Genomic DNA, 20,160 nt, shown 5'->3' with positions numbered 1-20,160 from the left:
TAACATCTTACAAATTTCTCAATTGGTTTTGGAAGCAAAACTAATCAAATAAGGGTTAAATAAACAATGTCATAATCAAATAGCTAAGTATCAAAACGATTGTTCACATATACACATGGAAAAAAGTATTGCAACACCTTGATTTGTTAAAACTTGAAAAATCAACCTCTTTTTTTGGATGAAATATCATAAAATATGTGTATAATATTATTGAAACATAGTTTATGATAACATTGGCATTGAAACGAACAAAAAATGTTTGAAAAAAAAAAAGATTTATATAACCACAATTTTAATTACAAAATGAAGTGTTTTTTTGTACAAAAAAATGCATTTTACAACTTTTACTGTAGTCGAACTTTACAATGTCAGACATATCAAAATTAATCTTCAGATGACTGTTCACATCATGGTTGATCGTTATATGCCAAAGAATTAGTACTTTGTGCGCAACCTCCATTCAAACGGATAACCGCATCTTAACGTCTTCTGATTCCTGCCATAAATCGACTAATTTGTTGCTCAGGTAGCAGCAACCATTTCTGATGAAGGGCATTGTTTATTTCATGATGTGTTTGCTTTGGGGTGTCTTTTCGCGCACTTTCCGCCCAATAGTGTCCCATATATGCTCGATATGGTTCAAAGTCGGGCTACGATCGGGCCAAGGAAGATGAACCAAATTCCATATGAACATTGGATCTTCCTCCACGATGCTAATTTCGGACTTTGGCGAGCTCTGCACTACATTAGACACGGAAAACTGTGTGTCTGTTCGTTAGCAAAGGTCTCCGAAATGGTCTTATCACACGATAACCAGTAGCGATGAGTTGATCTCGAACAGTTCTTGTTAAAAGGCTCCTGTATGGCCACCACTCTCTTTTTAGGATTGTCTTGTATGCAATGGGTTTCCTTCTGACCAACCTTCATTATGCTTGATTTTCTCTAGCAAATGGTATAGGGGGTCTTCATTATCTCGGAAGGTCTTTAACAGCGTTTATTGCCTGATTTTTATTCTCAAAACGACTTATAGTGGAATGGTGATGACCAACAATACATGCAGTTGTTACAGCGACATCCCTGCTTCTCTTATGCTGATAATCTGCCATCTTGCTGCAGTTAAGAGTTGTCAAGGACCCATTACAAGGTGTCAATCACATAACTTTAAAAACTTGGTTATTTAAAGTGTTGAAAACAATGAGGGTAAAAACATTTGTTTTGCTGTTTACGGGTACAGTAGCTGCGGGTGCAGATAAAAACTTATCGAGTCGATATTTATTGATTAAACTCAGGTGATACTTAAATAATGTTTAACTAGTTCTATTTTACCAAATTATATCACAAAAAAATAAAGAGTGTTTTTTTCAATTTCAATTTCAATTTGGTGTTGCAATACTTTTTTCCATGTGTATATATAACATTTAGCAAATTTTATAATGAACGCACCGAAATAATATATATCAGATATTCTCGCAACGCACGCGTGGAAGACTTTCTTTATTGATAACAATGAACTTAAATTGTGACAAAGATGAATCATACTGTCCTCGTTCAGATTGATTCGACAAAACCTGACCTGTACTTTTGAATCTCATTTTTTTTTATACAAATTAGACCGTTGGTTTTCCTGTTTGAATGGTTTAACACTAGTAACATTTTTCTTTCTATATAGCGTGGTGTTCGCTGTGAGCCAAGGCGCCGTGTTTAAGGCCCTACTTTGATCTATAATGGTTTACTTTTAAACAAATTATTACTTTGATGGAAAGTTGTCTAATTCGAACTCATGCACCATCTTCTTATATCTATAAATCTTTAAAATTTCCCCTTATAAATAAATGCTTTCCAGTCCTCCAACTGAACGATCTAAATTTATAACTATAGAAAAAATATATACTTTCTAACGTCAACAGACATTTACATCTTATTTATTTGTGTTCTAAACATTTTTTATTAGTACTCATTGAAGAAATGAATTTATAATTAAACTGTCAATTGTTCTTGAACAATTGAGAGGTCTTTCCTTTTGTAATGTAAAATACATGTTCCAACAGACGTAGAATGATTTTAAAACGTCAAGGTCAACCTTAAAAAGCTCGAAAACACACTAAAAATCCTTTAAATAAGGTTAAAAACACTAAATTCGCTATCTGGGACATGACCTTGACCTTTGACCTTTTGACCTTTGTCAAGGTCATTAGTCCCCAATGCCATTACTGAAGACCCCAGGGGTCTAGGACCTTTGGTTATATAGTAAAAGCTGATTTTGTCTTTTCAGAAACCTAAAACAGGGGTTATGCCCCTTATAGAAAGGTCAAATCTCTTTGGTCAAAATGTAACAAAGTTGCGCCATAATAACCAAAACATTTTCCACTATTTAAAACTTCTGTAAGTATAATGGTTTCTGAGATTTTTCCATAACAAGGTGTTAGGTCAAAGGTCAAGGTCAACATACAAATTTGACCTTGAGATATTTTTCAAAGATGCATGAATTGATGATGAATGGTGAAGATCCTAGGTCTCTACGACTTACGGTTTCTTAGTTTTGGTGGTCCACCGACACCGGTTAATTTTCATAGGGGCATAACCCTACCAATGAGTCGTTGAATCTTTTCGATCCAAATGTAACGAAGAACCAAGGTCTGGTCCTGAACAAATTTCACCCTTTGTTTTTTTTCTACCTATTATGGTTACGGTGTTGGAACGATAACAAGGTTTTTTGGTTTCGGAGGGATTACTCCGAACCGACAAAATATTTCGACTAACAGGGTGAGTTCCAGATAGGTATTCATGACACCGATACAAAGTGTGAACATGAAAGCGACACGTCTTACGGTTTAGGCTGCTAACTTCGTCAAAGTTTGGCGGAAGAATAATAATAATAATAATAAACAGAAGAAATACAGTAAGGTCTTTCCCTTTTGTAAAAGGAAAGACCTTAACAAGCGATACGGATTGTTAGTTTGCACTAAAAAATGTTCGCGTATTTATACTAGTCAAAAACGAAAGTCAAATCTCTGTGGCAACAATACATCGGAATGCCCTCACGGACATCGCGATGTAAAAGATCGTCCACGTGGCGAGCTGATTATGTTCATAGAGATATCGATTTACCAACGGGAAAAGTCTTTGATATCTAAAAAGAACTGTTTTCCTTCTCAATATTTTTTTTATGTTAATAATAAATACATTTTCTGTTTGACAAGATTTTTGATTTTCGTTGTATCTGAAGTTGTCCAATTTATAGTCTGATGCTACTCAGTTGGTATCTTCAACGTTCGCGACATTAGCATTTGTACATTTTAATTTGTTTGGATTATTTATTTTACCATTTGAATATTCATAGTAATTTGAAGCTGTATTGGATTGGATTGTTTGAAAGAATGTTTCTTTTAAGTAATGATATTTTTGTCTATTTCGATATTACCAAGGTGAATAGTGTGACCAGTATATTAGAATCTAATAGGTCGGTAGACTATTTGCAACCGCATTTAAATTCCGCCATTGCATCATCACTTCAAATAGAATTAGTTGGTTAAACCATGGGATTGAAAACAATAGACTGAATAGGTTGTTGACACTTTCAACTATCAAATGATCAATAGGGTCAAGCAACATTTTCGAAATGATAAGTTTATGTAAGTGTAAATTTTGTTACAGTTACGAAATTTTAGTGCTATTGATCCTAAAACATTAAACCGGTCATGATCTAAGTTTGTGAATTATGTTTGCAGTTTTCTTGACATGCATTGTGACTACTTGCATCACAGTCAAATCAGGCTCTTGTTGACAATAGCATCATTTACCGACAGATAAAATCAACGTCAGATTGCCTCAAACTCCAGGAAGACCTTGAAGGGGCAATCAAATGGGAACAAGACTGGCTAATGCAGTTCCACCCTGATAAATGCAACATACTTCGAGTGACCAGAAAGAAAACACCTATCCATTTTTATTATAACATGCACCGTCACATTCTTGAGTCAGTTGAAAATGCAAAATATTTAGGTATAACTATATCATCAAATTTAAAATGGAACAAACACATTCAGAACATGACATCTGAAGCAAATAAGACCCTTGGATTCATCAGAAGAAATTTAAAAATAAACTCAGTAACCATCAAAGACCGAGCATACCAAGCCCTTATTAGACCAAAACTTGAATACTGCTGCACTGTCTGGGACCCTTACACAACAGAGAACATTAACTCCATAGAAAAAGTCCAAAGACGTGCAGCGAGATATGTATGCTCCAACTACAAATATACCGAAAGTGTAACAAACATGATCAACACACTTCACTGGCCAACATTACAAGAAAGGAGACTCAAAAGCAGATTAAACAAGTTCCATAGAATAACCAACAACAAAATTGCCATACCACATACTGATATACTAATTAAAAGCCAATCAAACACCAGGTCTAGCCACGAACAAACATACCGACAAATTCGATGCAGCAAAGACAGCTACAAATTTTCATTTTTCTGCCAAACTATAAAAGACTAGAACAAATTACCAGAATTAATAGCCTGCAGCACCACTACTGAGTGCTTCAAGGAGAAAATCACTAGAGAGATTGACACTTACAAACACCTACATGTTTAATATGTATATTGTTTTTATCTTATACCAAAAATTAAAAATAAAAATTGAAAAATATTACTTACATATACATTTGTATATATAAAAATTGAAAAATTATTACGAAATCAAAAATATATATATTTTTTTAATAATTAACAATATTGTTAAACCAGGCATGCGCCGGAAAGTAATCATCAACCAGTTGATGTTTTTCTGTATATAAAAAAGAAGAAGAGAAGAAGAAACACTGTCATCGTATTCATTTTATATTAGAAAACTATAGCAGTTATATTAGAAAAGTATCGCATTCATAAATTTTTGATATTGAAAAATCATCGCTATGATATTAGACAAATGTCGCATTGATATACTAAAATATAGCAGTATCTTTGACCTATAGGTGATTTTGGCTTAGAAAACAATTGAATTCATCTCAATTGCATTCCACTGAATTTGCTACATGATATTTATAGAATGTGTACATCTACAAATGAATAATCGTGCATTTATGTTTCATTTATTCAACAATTCAATTTTCTCGTTTATATACACCTTGCTTGTTATTACATAAAAAAATTCAAGGAAATTATACACCAGACGTATGTCGTGTTAAATGTCACCCTGTTTTAAGAAAAGAATCATTTCTTTATACCTAGAAATCTGCCTTTCTTCGTACAAATGCTAACATTCGTCTGAAATTTCCTACAATGCAACTCGTTGATATAAGACAATATCGCTCTTTGATATAAGACAAGTTTTTATCGAATCGCTTCTTTCATAGACTGAGACAACAATTTTTAAATACATTGTTACAAATATTTCTTTATAGTGTTTTATATACAGTAACTTTTAACAATCATTAATATTCAGTTTTGGAAAGGTTCTCTAACCAAAAACACTGGACTCAATATTATAACATCGTGTTTATTCTTGCTTGATTGTTTCGCTTTATTGTTTATAGGAAAAGAGAATACCAAGGGGACATTAAGTCGAGATAATAAAATGAAATTGAATATGGAAATTTGGGAATTATATGTCAAAGAGACAACAACCCGACCAAAGAACAGATAAGAGCCGACGGACACCAATGGGTCTTCAACGCAGCGAGAAAATCCCGCCTCCGGAGGTGGTCCTCATCTGGCCCCTAAATGAAAATGTGTTCTGAAAGTAAACGTCACACTTTTAAAACTCCAAAACGTATAAACTAACTGAAATAAAAAAAAACATACAAAACTAACAAAGGGCAGAAGCTGCAGACTTGGGACGAGCGCAAAAATGGGGCGAGGTGAAACCTTTTATGTGAGATCTAATCCCTCCTTTACCTCTAGAAAATGTAGAATAAAGATCGAAACACATAGCAATACAAACAGTAAAACTCAGTTTAAAAGAAGTACGAGTCCGATGTCAGAATAGGCAACAAAAGAAACTAAGAAAAATGTCAATGATACATAATATAACAAAGGACTACTAGGATTGAAATCAGATGATGATACTATAAACTTTCAAATATATATATATATATATATATATATATATATATATATATATATATATATATATATATATATATATATATATATATATATATATATATATATATATATATAAAGGACAAATGCAACTAACGATTAACACTAAAGAGAAAATCCTCAATAAACATACTAGGTCTGTTAAATTTAACAGATTTAACGAACTATGTTAACATTGTTTCCTAAAAACGGATTTTAATGATGAACAAGATCAGGATAAATCATACTTTGTGAAAACTATTCTGATTCAAATCAAACATATAATAATAAAACCAACATCATGAATGTTGATCCATATTTGCTATGTTTTAGGTGAACTTTTTTGCATATCTATAGGAACAAACATTGCCCGTCGTCTTGCAAATTTGTTCATTTATTCGTTTTCGACATATGTTTAGAAAAAGTAAAAAAAAGTTTAAATTGCTTCAAAATATGTCTTGCATATGAAACTACTTGTAAGCTGTCCATTTCTGTTGACCAATATAAAAACGAAGCAGCACTTACACATATTTTACTACATTGATCCAATATATATGGACTATCGTTTCCTTCTCTGACCTAGTTTCTTTTATTACATATGTATGACCAAAAACAATACAACTTACCACTGATTTGATCATCATTTAGGGCTTTTTCAAGTGTTACATGTATTTTGGTATGTCGTTTTGTGTTATTCTTATGGCCCCGACTAGTGTGCTATGCGATTGTCGCTATTCTTGTGGCCACTGGTTGTTTTTTTTTCTCCATTTCCCCTACTTTTCTCCTTGTGTTAAGTGGAAGCGTGATTCAGTCGACGTTATGTTATTTTAATTTTAATGTAAAAACAGCACAACAACCATCCAGTTCTTAAATGAAAGATGAAATGCATACTGATAATTCTTAACCAGTTCTTAAATGAAAAATGAAATGCAGACTGATAATTATTGACCAGTTCTTAAATGAAAGATGAAATGCAGACTGATAATTATTGACCAGTTTATGTAATGTAATTAATGAGTCTTAATTAGCATTGTAAAATTGTCGACAATTGCATTTTTACTAAGCACATTGAAAATTCATTTAAAGAATATAATTAGAATATAAAACAAACTCAAACACATGATTATTAATATACCTAGCATGCTTAACAACCTGCCTTGATTAAAATCAAAAGGATACTAGCAGTAACCGGGATAATCGAAGGAAGTTACATATAATAATTTACAGGTTGCAGTCATGATGTGTAAATGTAACGGTTTATTTCTTCCTCTTAGATATTTCATCCTGAGGATACTTTGTCACAGTAATTTTTTTCCAGACATGGTATTTCACATTTTTTCTGGAAGAGTGAAAGTCTATCTGTGTTATGCGGATAGTATGTACCGCTATATATTTGCCGTCCCATATTGCACAGAACCTTGTGAAATAGAGTCCCATTAACTACTATGTAAGTTACTCGCAATCAATGTATACCAGACTATAATTGTAAAATGTTTCACAAAGGTAGAAAACCTTTGCATAATTTATCAAAGGGAGGTAATTATGAGCAATTTATCTTTTAAAGATAATATTAATATAATATATTCCTGGATCTATTTCATAGTGAAATTTTTCCTTGAATCTTAATTTTTATATATTCATTTATTTAAAAAGATGACTTACAGCATGATTTAATAAGACAGACAACATTTCACAGATAAATACTATCCAGCTGTTAAAATTGATTTTGTTCCAATATATTGTTATGCTATGATTTATCTGATTTCCATATAATCAACAACTACATCTTTGTCCCCAGACAAAACTATTTATATAGTTAAAAATATCATCATAATCAAATTTTTCCATTACTGTTAACAGTAGTAATGCAACTTTTTTGTTTCTACCTTTACTTTTTAATTTATATTTGTACTGAGATATGAAAACAACTCACTATTACATGTATTCCACTTACCTTATTTAATCATGATATTATTTCACAATTACGACCTTTGAAATTACATCTGGTTTTCTTTCTTATGTTTCATGATAATTTTCTTTTTAAAAGAATGATATTTAATTGAATATTTCAGGAAACTTTTTCAAAGAGAATTTTGAAATTATTTTCCATTATAACACATTTTTTTAACAAGTTAGCCTTAATTCAAATACACTTTTATTATTTCATAGTATTTGTAAAGGATATTTTTTTTCTTTTCTAATAAATTTTCAATAAGTTCACAACCCAGATAGAATTTTACAGCAAAGGAAAAAATATCCCAGGGAAATATTTTCCTCTGAATAAAAAAATAACAACAAGTACTGTGACATTTTTTCATCCGGATCAAATTTTACCTGGATATAATTTTGCTTTAAATAAACACATGACATTTTTTGACTTATTTAATACTTCTGATTGGATATATTAATATTATAACAGATGTGTAAACAAATGACGTTGTTTGATTTATTTTAATAATAATTTTGATTGGATAAATAGCATTAAAGATGTGCAAATAGCTGACGTTGTTTAATATTTATTCTTATTAAGAATACTTTTGATTGGCTTGGATATTGATAGATACGTTTCCTCCATTCCTTCGTTTCCGATAGTCACTTCATCATATACACATTAAAAATAATTATTGTTTTCTTTACACTCCAAGTACGATAATTTGTATATCAATAAACAATTGAATATTTGGTTAGCTTTAATTTATTACTTTGTCCACTTCGCCTTTGTCGAATTCACTACTAATCAAGTATCGTATAAAACAAAGCTACATTTTGTAATTGAACCCATCAAAGAGAAACCATGGAGAGTAAAAGTAGTACCATGCCGACTGTTACATTATTTCAGCTTTTTGTTTATTTATCGGCGTTTACTTCGGCGGATACCATTAATCACATAGCACGTTCGCAGATATTTGAGACAGCTTTCAAAAGGTGCTTCCATTCTTCAATAGAGAACAAATCTCTTGTATTAGATCATGACGTAAAATCACAGTGCACCATGTTTTGTTTACAAGATCCTAAATGTACTGCGGCGTGTTACAATGCTGGTACAAAAACATGTTCTCTGACTTTCAGTGGCAAAAAGAATATGAGGTCAAACATTATGACGTGTGAAATGTGTACATTAATGTGGAAATCAAAAGGTTTGTAGATAGGATTATTATGACTATTTAAGATAAATTATAATGTTGTATATATAATTAAGAAATAATTCATGGAAGCCATAGATTTGTTGGAAATTTACACATGGCCTGGGCCGTGATATTCGAATTTTACCCTTAGGGGACGACCATTTGATATTCTGGAGGGGGGGGGGGGGGGGGGCAGGAGGATTTTGAAAATAGATAACTCAGCCTTGATAATCACAAAAATAAATGGTTTGTTCTGTGGTAGTTTGAAAATAAATTACCTGACTTGCAATGTATAGAAAATAAATAACTCAGCAGGTCTAATCGAAAGTATGAGATGGCACCAGATTCTTCATAAATTCATCTTTTTTCCCAAAAAAAATCGGGAAACACTTCCCAAATTTTTTAATAACAAAAGTATAAATATTATTTAAATATACTTGAAATGTCTGAAAATTGGTTTTATTTAACTTGAAGTATATTGTCTCAGGAAACCTTACCTCACCTTTATTTTAACAGGGCCGTAACTCCATGTAGGAAATTTCAAAACCAAACGCTTGTCTCCATATCAAATTGTGTTCACGGCCTTGCAAGAAGAAAGTTCTGTTTTCCCTCAGACTTATAGCCCTGATTTTTCGGAATCAATGTTTCTTATTTATTTGTCTTTTGTTCATTGATTGCCCTTCTGTATTCTGTTAGTGTTGCATTCTTTTTGTAATCTAGTAATTTTGTTATGAACTTGATCATGAGTTTAAAAAAAAAACAGCAGCCACAGGCTTAACTATGTGAATTCCATTTTTGCTCTATCAGGCACATTGGTCTTTTGATGTTTTCCCTAGAAACTTCAGTCTTACACTGAATTTATACATTTTGCTTTGAGACCAAAATATTGTCAAAAAATTATTAAAACAAAACTTCATTTTCAGATTATGAAAGGGTCTTCCGAACACCCAGAAAGCATGATTTTGCATCATTTGTTCTACAGCTTCTTGGGCCTTCAGTGGCTCCAAAACCCTTCAAAAAAAATTTTGCTTCGCTCCGCTCGGCGTAGTAGGTTTGCCAAAACATTTAAAAGTGCCTAGTTATAACTAAACTTAATACTATGTATATATGCAGTTGGGAATTTAAAAGATTCATTTCTGTAGAGGGGGATGGTTAATCTAATTAAATGTTACATAATGACTTGACTATACTATATGTATTATTTATAAACAAAACATTTAAAAAATTGTATGTTTTCGAATATAAAAAATATAGTTGTGAAAATGAATAATCAGTCCCTTGCTTTAATGAAAATGAAAAATCTTGCTTCAATAGTACAGAAAATGAATAATCTGTCCTCTTAGTTTGCAAAAATAAATAACCGATCAAAAACAAATCCTCCTGCCCCAGAATATCAAATGGTCGTCCCCTTAAAAATAGCGAATATCACGGGCCAGGCCATGTGTAAATTATCAACAAACCTGTGGCTCCCATGATTTACTTCGATTATAATAGGACAAATAAGTTGATTCAAATACTGAAGCGAGGATGGGTATGCCGTGTGTGTACTGAGCTGTTCTTTTTTATTCCTTGTTAGATCAAGCTCAAATATTCTCGGAAATCTTTAGCTTGCATTGATTATTTCGTTAATAACCGCTAGAAAAAAAAAGGGTTGAATTCTCAAACCTAAGATTTGCGATTTTTAATTTACATGTTTTCTCGTAAGCTACCATCAAAACCAAAATTGACATTTAATAACGAACGAGCTGCCATGTTGACTCGCTGAAATCAGTTAATATGCGAATAATGCAAAAGAATAGAAAAAAAAACAAAACCTCTGAATTCCATTTTAACACAATATCATACGAACTTCGATAAATAAAGAGGAAAAAGAAATCGACATTTTATTTTCATTGAAATTGCTTGATTCAGTTCACTTCAGTAGAATGTCTGGTCTAGAGGTCTAGTGGGGTTTTCATTCTTTTCAAAGATAAAATAAAAAGTGATATGGCCCAAATTTCTGTATAAAAATATTGCCGTGTAGATGAAACTACTCGGCAGTTATAATGTATACTTACATTTCAAACTATACCCAACATTTTGTTGGCCATTTCACGTCTCCATTTTGCCAGGAAAATACGTAAAGATGTTCCTATGTTGCAAACCTTTGTATATAAGAAAGAATAAAAAATGCTTGTCTAATAGTTATTAAAGGCTACTTCTGTTACCATCTGTTAGTTTGTAGAGGTCTTACATACATTCAAGGGCTTGTTCAATTAAATTATACCATCAGAGATATAGCCTGGACAATATGTAAGTCTTTTTGATCTCACGATACAATCAATGGGTGTATGCAGACTTGTAGAGGATGGAACTACTGTTACAATCAATTTTGGACCACCTTTTTTTCTCGCGTAATATCGACCAGGTCACCTGAAATATTGTAAAAAAGAGAAAAACACACAAGCGGCAAACATTCATTTGAACAATAAAGAGTAACTTTCCAACTGTTTTGATTCATGAATTGCTAGCGAGTCTTATGTAGACCAAACGCGAGTCTGGCGTTCACAACTATAATAAGCATGTTATGTTTAGTTTTCTACATGAATATCTAGAATAGAAATGTATTTAGTCTTTCTTATCTGCATGATATCGTACAACACATATTCGGATGTATTATGTTGCATAGTATATTTAATATTTTCTTCTGTAGAAAAGGGAGAAGATAAACAGTTTTTTTTTCCTTGGACGAACATTTTTTTTTCAACTTCAATAAATATTGGTAATTATTGTTGCTTTTAAAAAGAACAAAGCCTATATGTATGTCTGCTTTGTATAAAAATTTAAATTAATGTATTCGGTTTTATAATTTAAAATATTTACTTTTACCTTGTTGTGTTTCAGGGAAACATGACTTCAGAAATCCAAAGTGGAAAATGCTATTTAGAGGCACAAAGAATATTATTCTTCCTGTACATTCGTTGTTTATGATGGATAATTTGAGAAATCAAGATGCTGAATTATGTCAGAGTATCAATACAACAGCGTGCCCTTCACATTATCGAAGTTCCTTTATTGATAAATGGAAAGAACTCGTTATCTTTCAAGTAAGTTCAAATACTTGTTACCTGTTTTGATAGGTGCATAAGCATTCTAAATAATATATTGAAACCGTACAAACTTTATTCATTCTTTTTACAATTAAGTTTAATAACATTTATTCGTGTTTATATCATTCGACAGTCGACCATGCAAAAGATCATCCAATTGTTAGAGAAATCCATTTCGCCATGCAATAAGGCATTATTTGTGACTCAACACATTGTTAGAGAATTTCATTTAGCCATGCAATAAGGCATTATTTGTGACTCAACTCATTTGCATCTATTGTACGTTTAGCCACTAGTGTTAAAAATATTTAGTCATGATAATTTACACAGAAAATAAAGTATTTGATTGCGTCAATTTAAAAAAAAATTATCCTCCTACTTAATCCTGGCTTTTTTTACCGACAGTTTACCCTGGCGGAGTTAAGGTAATTTCAAGTCATTTTATAATAATGATAATTTTAAAAAATTAAACTATTTACAGTAGGTATTCTCAAAATTTGAATGTCATGATATAAACATAATTTCTACGGCTGAGGTTTCATTACGTATAATATTGATACTTTCAATAGCCGTTTCGTTTTCTGGTTTTACTTTATGCCTGCTTCTTACCGCTGCTGTACGGAAGCGTATTAGCGCCACACATTTTTTTTTTTAATTTTTCTTCCTATGTTTGCGTTATAACGCAAACATTTGTTTTATCTTATTTCTTATTTAAGATTCAAAGGAAACAGTAGTTATTAATGGAGGAGGCTGTATATAATAAAATTTATCACCTTTGTAGTAATTGCAAAGTAAACTGCTTGAATAATTAGATCCTATCAATGACTAAACGCCAATGAGTTTTTGACTGTGGTATGAGTGCCAATAAGAAAACTCTCCATCTAAGTCACTATTCGTAAAAGTAAACCATCATAGGCCGAATTACGGTCTTCAACACGGAGCATTGGCTCACACTAAACAACAAACTATAAAGGTCCCCAAAAACGATATCCAAGTTACTACTAGTATATATATTACAAAGAAAATTGAGTAAATTGAGGTTATACCTAAGAAAAAAATCAACCCTGCTAATATAGCTATAACCGAATATAAATATACTTCCAAAGTAAGCTCTCGTTTGAGAACTGTGTAAAGTAGGTTACATTCAAACAAGCTACCCTTTGGCAATAAATGTATAGAATGAAGATGTTTTATTAATAAAATTATGTTCTCTTTATTCAAATTGCTACCCAAGCATCTTAAAAATACTTCATTATATTGAAATGAAAATTCAATGACTTTCTATCAAAGAATCTTGATCATATTCTGAGATTTAAAAAAAAATGTTTCCTTATTAATAATTCATTTTAAAGCAGAGAGATCATTTTGTCTATTTGACTTGGAGGTTTCACAATTGTATGACATTATTTTTGATCTTTCAATTTTAATATGACTATATACTATATCTATTTTCTTGTTAAATTATATACTTTTCTGATGCACAAATCAGTCTTAATTTATGTATAATTGCACTTCAATTATTCCATTATTCCTATGCATATTTATTATAATGATTTGGCCTTGTATGCATGTTTCTTCTTTTATCTACTAGTAAATCACATCCGAAATGAATGACAGACGGACATATATACAAAACTTAATGAATCATTGAAATAAAGATGTTTGAGTTATAACGCAAAGGTTTGCGTTATATCGCAAAGGTTTGCGTTATATCGCAAAGGTTTGCGTTATAACGCAAAGGTTTGCGTTATAACGCAAACATAAGAAGAAAAATAAAAAAAAAAAATGTGTGGCGCTAATACGCTTCCGTACTGCTGCATTTTTACATCTTATAAAGAAAGCCACTTGAAATTTCATAAAATTGTGCAATAAATATAATACACAGATGGATGCGATGAAACCTTTTCGCTAGTGCAAATCTGTAAATGATTTAATTAATGTTTATAGTATTGTATATACCTGGTACTCTCATTTCATTTTTTAAGCAACAGTAGTCACGGTTATTCTATAAATTAGTTTTTGAGGAATTTAAAGTATGAAGGAATATTATATATGATAAATATTTGTACAGGTAAATTTAAATTGGTGCAAAAATGAATTCTATATATTGGCGGATTTGATATCGTTGAGAATTATCATTTGTCGCCAATGGTACATATAGAAAAATAACAATTTGACATCAGCCTCATTTTGGTTGACTTCAATGACATTGTTACTTGTTTGCTGTGTTAAAAATGTTTTTGTTAATAGGTAAAGGTTGAATTGTATAAGAAAGGGAAGAAAGTGGCTTACTTGAAATTTGGCGGATTTCCTAACTATGACAATGTTAGCAAGTCTACTTGGTTTAAGCCAGAATTTCTACAAGACAGTTCATGGAGTGATTTGAATAAGCATATCAACAGTTCAACTTTGAATGGGTAAGTTAATAAGTACGTGCATTATGTAGCGTCTGTTCGATGCCACTGCTGGTGGAGTTGTTATCGCTCTAGGGTATCACCAGTCCACCCAGTAGTCAGCACTTCTGGGTTGACATGAATTATCATTGATATGGTCATAATTATAAATTTTCTGTTTACAAAACTTTGAATTTTGGAAAGACTAAGGCCTTTCTACCTCAGGAATAGATTACCTCAGCTGTATTTGACAAACTATTAAGGGACGTTTAATCCTCAATGCTCTTCAACTACGTACTTTTATTGGGCCTGTTTAAAATTCTTTTGATTCGAGTGTCACTGTTGAGTTTTTTGTAGACGAAACGCTCGTCTGGTGCTAATGAAAATCCTGGTATTTATGATAAGTTTAATATTTACTAGCATTCTTCACATTTTATCGTCCTGAGTAAGTGTGCTATGTTTTCAGATGAACGTTGAGAATCCACCGATCTGTGATATCATTCGAGTTATGGTTCTGTGTTCAAGTGGTCATTTAACTATTATATATAGGTATACGTTCATATGAAATAGAAGTATCCACTTAGGTCCGCTGGACGGAAATGTAAACAACTTTATGTCTACATTCGGCTTTCAATAATGCGCAAACCACATACATCATAGTAAGCTTTAACAAGCCCCGACATGAAAATTGAAAAGCAATTCGAACGAGAGAAAAGACCAATGGCCTGATTTATGAAAAAGTAATAATCAAAAAGCAAATATGTTACCAACGACAACATCTAAAATACATTCATATACATAATTTAGTTGAGTTAATTTTTTTGTATCATTCCCAAATATCGGATAGTAGTTTAAAAACACGCAATCTAAGCAAACTGTAGAAACCAGTTGGAAAGGTTTGACACATCAAATCGGCACGAACAAAACATAAAACTATCTAAACGACGAAAAATTTCACAGAACCATCTAAAAGTAATTGCAAATACTGATAGCTAGTTCAAAGTCAATTACAACTAGTAAATAAATCATAAATCCAAGACTGAACTATCAATCAGTGCTGATTCAACACATTTAGTATAATGACGTCATAAACAATCTTAGAAAAGCATGACCATTTACAATCCAACAATATAAATTAATGATTTAAGGAAACTATTGTTTATAACTTTATGTTTTAATACATGCGGCTTATTGCATGTTTAGTTGTGTTTTCAATTTATCATTAACAAAAGGAATTGAGAATAGAAATGAGGAATATGCCAAAGAGACAACAATACGAACAAAGAATAGATAACAGCTGAAGGCCATCAATTGGTCTTCAACGCAGCAAGAAAATCCCGCGCCCAGAGTTGGTCCTCAACTGGTACCCATTAGGGTAATGTTTTTTTTTAATCCGTGAGGGAATTTAGGAGGGATTGAAAGTATTTTCTGGAGACAAGATTCTCTACTAAATCATTTACCACTCATTCATAGATAATATTCATTTAAACTTATTCGTAAATACAAACAGAATCATAGCGAAAATGTTAGGAGACAATACAGCAAAAGAATATATGGGCCACAGTCACGTCACCGATCAATACTTGAAAATGAACACTGTATGGAACAAAAACCCTTTTGTCGTAAATTTGTGTATACAGTTTCACATGTTAAACTAAAATATCCTAATCTGCTATAGGGCAGTTGTTGCCTTTTAGTTTTACCATAAATAGTAATTAATACCAGCATAGGAACAAGACTGCTATTAAAAAGTACTAGAAGCAATAAATACATGTACAACCTAAATGACATCACAGTTCCAGTAAGTATGATTATCTAGCATATTTTTTTCAATGCAAAAGGAGACTTCCGTATATCGTCAGGTTATTGGAATTCCAATGGGGACTAACTGTGCACCACTTATTGCGGACCTGTTTTTGTATTGCTATGAGTTACAATTTATGACAAAAATCAGCAAAGACCCATCGAAACAACATCTCATAAACAAATTTAATAATACTTTTAGATATTTCGATGACATTTTGGCTCTCAATAATAACGACTTCAGTATGTATACTAAAGAAATTTATCCTGTTGAACTTACTTTAAATAAAGCTAATACTAACAATGACCACTGCCCTTTCCTCGATCTTGATATCTATATCACTAACGGAAAGCTTAATACTAAAATGTATGATAAAAGAGATGATTTTTCATTTCCTATCTTTAATTATCCATTTTTAGATGGTGACGTTCCATTGTCACCATCTTACGGTGTTTATATATCTCAACTTGTACGATTCGCTCGTGTATGTAACAATGTTTTAGATTTTAACGAGAGAAATTTATGTATTACTGAAAAATTATTACACCAGGGTTTTCGATATCACAAACTAGTCAAAACATTTACTAAATTTTATCATCGGTATAAGGACACCATTCGTAAATATAGCTCAACATGCAGACTTCTTATACGTTCAGGTATTTCACATCCATTTTTTTATGGAAATATTCTTTATAAAGCACAAAAATGTCAGTATTCACCTCAGAAACTAACAAAACCTTTAAATAGACTTATCAAGAAGGGATATGTTGTCAGGTCACTAAAGATTGCTTATTTTGGCGTTAATATTGATTCACTTATAGGTTCTTTGCATCGGAACTAAACACATTTATTAAAAAAACAGTTGTTGGCATGACACGGGTTATGTTCTTCTCATATATGTTATGATGGTATGATACTAAACCCCTAACGGGAAGGATTGTGCCTGATATTCATATGATGAAATCATAATCTTTCAATCAGTTTAATTGAAGTCTGGAGCTGGCATGTCAGTTAACTGCTAGTAGTCTGTTGTTATTTATGTATTATTGTCATTTTGTTTATTTTCTTTGGTTACATCTTCTGACATCAGACTCGGACTTCTCTTGAATTGAATTTTAAATGTGCGTATTGTTATGCATTTACTTTTCTACATTGGCTAGAGGTATAGGGGGAGGGTTGAGATCTCATAAACATGTTTAACCCCGCCGCATTTTTGCGCCTGTCCCAAGTCAGGAGCCTCTGGCCTTTGTTAGTCTTGTATTTTTTTAATTTTAATTTCTTGTGTACAATTCGGAAATTAGTATGGCGTTCATTATCACTGAACTAGTATATATTTGTTGAGGGACCAGCTGCAGGACGCCTCCGGGTGCGGGAATGTCTCGCTACATTGAAGACCTGTTGGTGACCTTCTGCTGTTGTTTTTTCTATGGTCGGGTTGTTGTCTCTTTGACACATTCCCCATTTCCATTCTCAATTTTATTTATCAGCAAATAAAATTGCAATCATATCATAACACTGAATGAAAACACCTTTGTTTATAAATTGTATATATTTAAGCGTTGTGTATAGAGTTGAAAGTTATATACAGTAATTGTCAACCAAATGACCACTTCAAACACATCATTGATCTAAAACATTCAAATAGTTTGTTTTGTCGATTGCCTAAATGTCATTGTATTTATACATGTGTAGTCCATGAACCTGTTTTTTATTTCAGCAAGATCAGAAATATTGTTTTAAATACTGCATACATTATTTCCGTATATTTCAGGAATGTCGATGTTGGTAAAAATAATAAGTTTGACGTTACAACATATAACAACTGTTCACAAATGTGGTTTATGATTGCTGATAGCAAGAACAATAATTGCTTTAATATTCCAAATTCAAATTTACTGCAGCCATTTTTCGTGTATTCAACGAAAGGCACACATGCGAACAGTCCTGGAGGTATATTTTTGTTTATAACCATAAAACGACCATTATTACTTCTAATACGTATTTAGTATATAGCTCGGAAACAGACAGAGAGGAACTTATATTTTCGTTATTTTTTTTCTTCTGATGTTTTTTCTTTTCCATTTTTGGGGCTTTTGTTTTGTATTTTATATTTTGCCAAAACAATTACCGAAGACGCGAAATTGTCAAATTCTACCACATCTTCTCATTTCTATATTGATCTTAAGTTACCTATAGCTAGCAGACGAAAACATTTTTGTTTTATTTAGAATCGGCAATACGGAGTAAAATATCAAATTAACAAATATAGGTCACCCTATAGTCCGCTATGAAAGGCCCTGAAATGACAAATGTAGAACAATTCAAATGAGAAACTTAACGAGCTGATTTATGAACAAAATAATAAAAGGTTTACAGAAACAAACGACAGCCACTGAATTACAGGCGCATGCCTTGAGACAGCCACATACAGAATGTGGGTTTAAACTAAAATGGCACATAAATGATACTAAGAGTTAACAATAATGAACTTAAAGTTTCTATTGGCAAAATCAAAATTTTAAAATAAGTGAATGAAGCATGTAAATAATTTTTTGGACAATTCTTAACTATGCATAATAACATGAAATTATACAAAATCATTTTAACGTATATCGTGTTAAATTCATCCTGAACTGAATCTTCGTTAAAAACATTTCTAAAAAAACACGCATTTTGTTAAATATCGTATGAAAACCTCATACACATTATATATACAGACTAAATACCAAAATAGTAACATATCATTAGCCTTTCTTGCTACTATCCATCACGATTTTCGATGGAATATATTCAACAATGCATTGAAGAACTTGTATGCACCTTGAAATATAAAAAATCATGATTCTTTTGCAGATGTTGGTTTTGCTGATGTCTTAGCCATATATGGTGACGTAGAAACCTAGACATTCAGATCTTCATTTTGTCAAGTTAATCTAAATCATTAACGGTATCAACTAACCACTGTAAGAATATTTGGAAAGAGCGTTATTGTATATGTACAGACATTGATTTTGTTAACAATAAAATAAAAAAAATAAAACACTAAATATTATTGTTTTACACCTATGAATATTTATGGTTCTACAATCTGTCAAATTAATATTTGGCATTGTATAAGATCATGTTTTTGAATTGGTTATTTTGTATTACTTTTTAATAATCTAATTGGATGTATATTTAATTATAATACGTTATTTTGATTGGCTAACAGCACTCGCGTCATTCTGATATTAACCTTCATTTCAAAATGAAATGTAGCATTTATGATGACATGCACGTTTACACAAACGTTTGTGAAGGTCACATGTTAAAATGAGAAAAACTTTATAGAAATCCTGTTTTCATGATCATAGCGGAAACATGTAATTATAATGATTGAATGCTTCTTTTAGTAGTTTCATTGGGTTGTAAAAACGTCGACCGTGCCTGTCAACGCCTTTACATCCCAATGAATTTACAAAAAGAATCATTCAATTTTTAGAGGAGCTTTAACCATCTTTCAATATGTGTACGTACTCCATGTTCGGTACTACAATTGTAGTGGTCTAAAGTATTTTGCTGTAGTTGTTTGTTTTTAATGTTATTTGTATTGATCTGATGAGTTCAGGTTTTTTCAACTGTTTTTTTTTAATATTTTGAAGCATATTATTAAATGGTT

General features: G+C 31.7%; 1 protein-coding gene across 1 annotated transcript; it reads left to right on the top strand.

Moving 5' to 3' along the window:
• The first annotated feature begins 8,883 nt into the window (after positions 1–8,883).
• LOC143066434 (uncharacterized) lies at positions 8,884–19,498 on the top strand. The gene is made up of 5 exons (XM_076239362.1): positions 8,884–9,228; positions 12,100–12,302; positions 14,556–14,722; positions 18,274–18,452; positions 19,356–19,498. Exons 1-5 carry the CDS (start codon positions 8,886–8,888, stop codon positions 19,403–19,405), a joined length of 942 nt encoding a protein of 313 aa, XP_076095477.1. The 5' UTR covers positions 8,884–8,885; the 3' UTR covers positions 19,406–19,498.
• The last annotated feature ends 662 nt before the right edge of the window (positions 19,499–20,160 follow it).

This window comes from Mytilus galloprovincialis, chromosome 3 (assembly GCF_965363235.1).
Source record: "Mytilus galloprovincialis chromosome 3, xbMytGall1.hap1.1, whole genome shotgun sequence".
In the NCBI taxonomy this organism is placed as follows: Eukaryota; Metazoa; Mollusca; class Bivalvia; order Mytilida; family Mytilidae; genus Mytilus; species Mytilus galloprovincialis.
The sequence above is the reverse complement of the archived record's forward strand: the minus strand, read 5'-3'. Positions and strand labels throughout refer to the sequence as shown.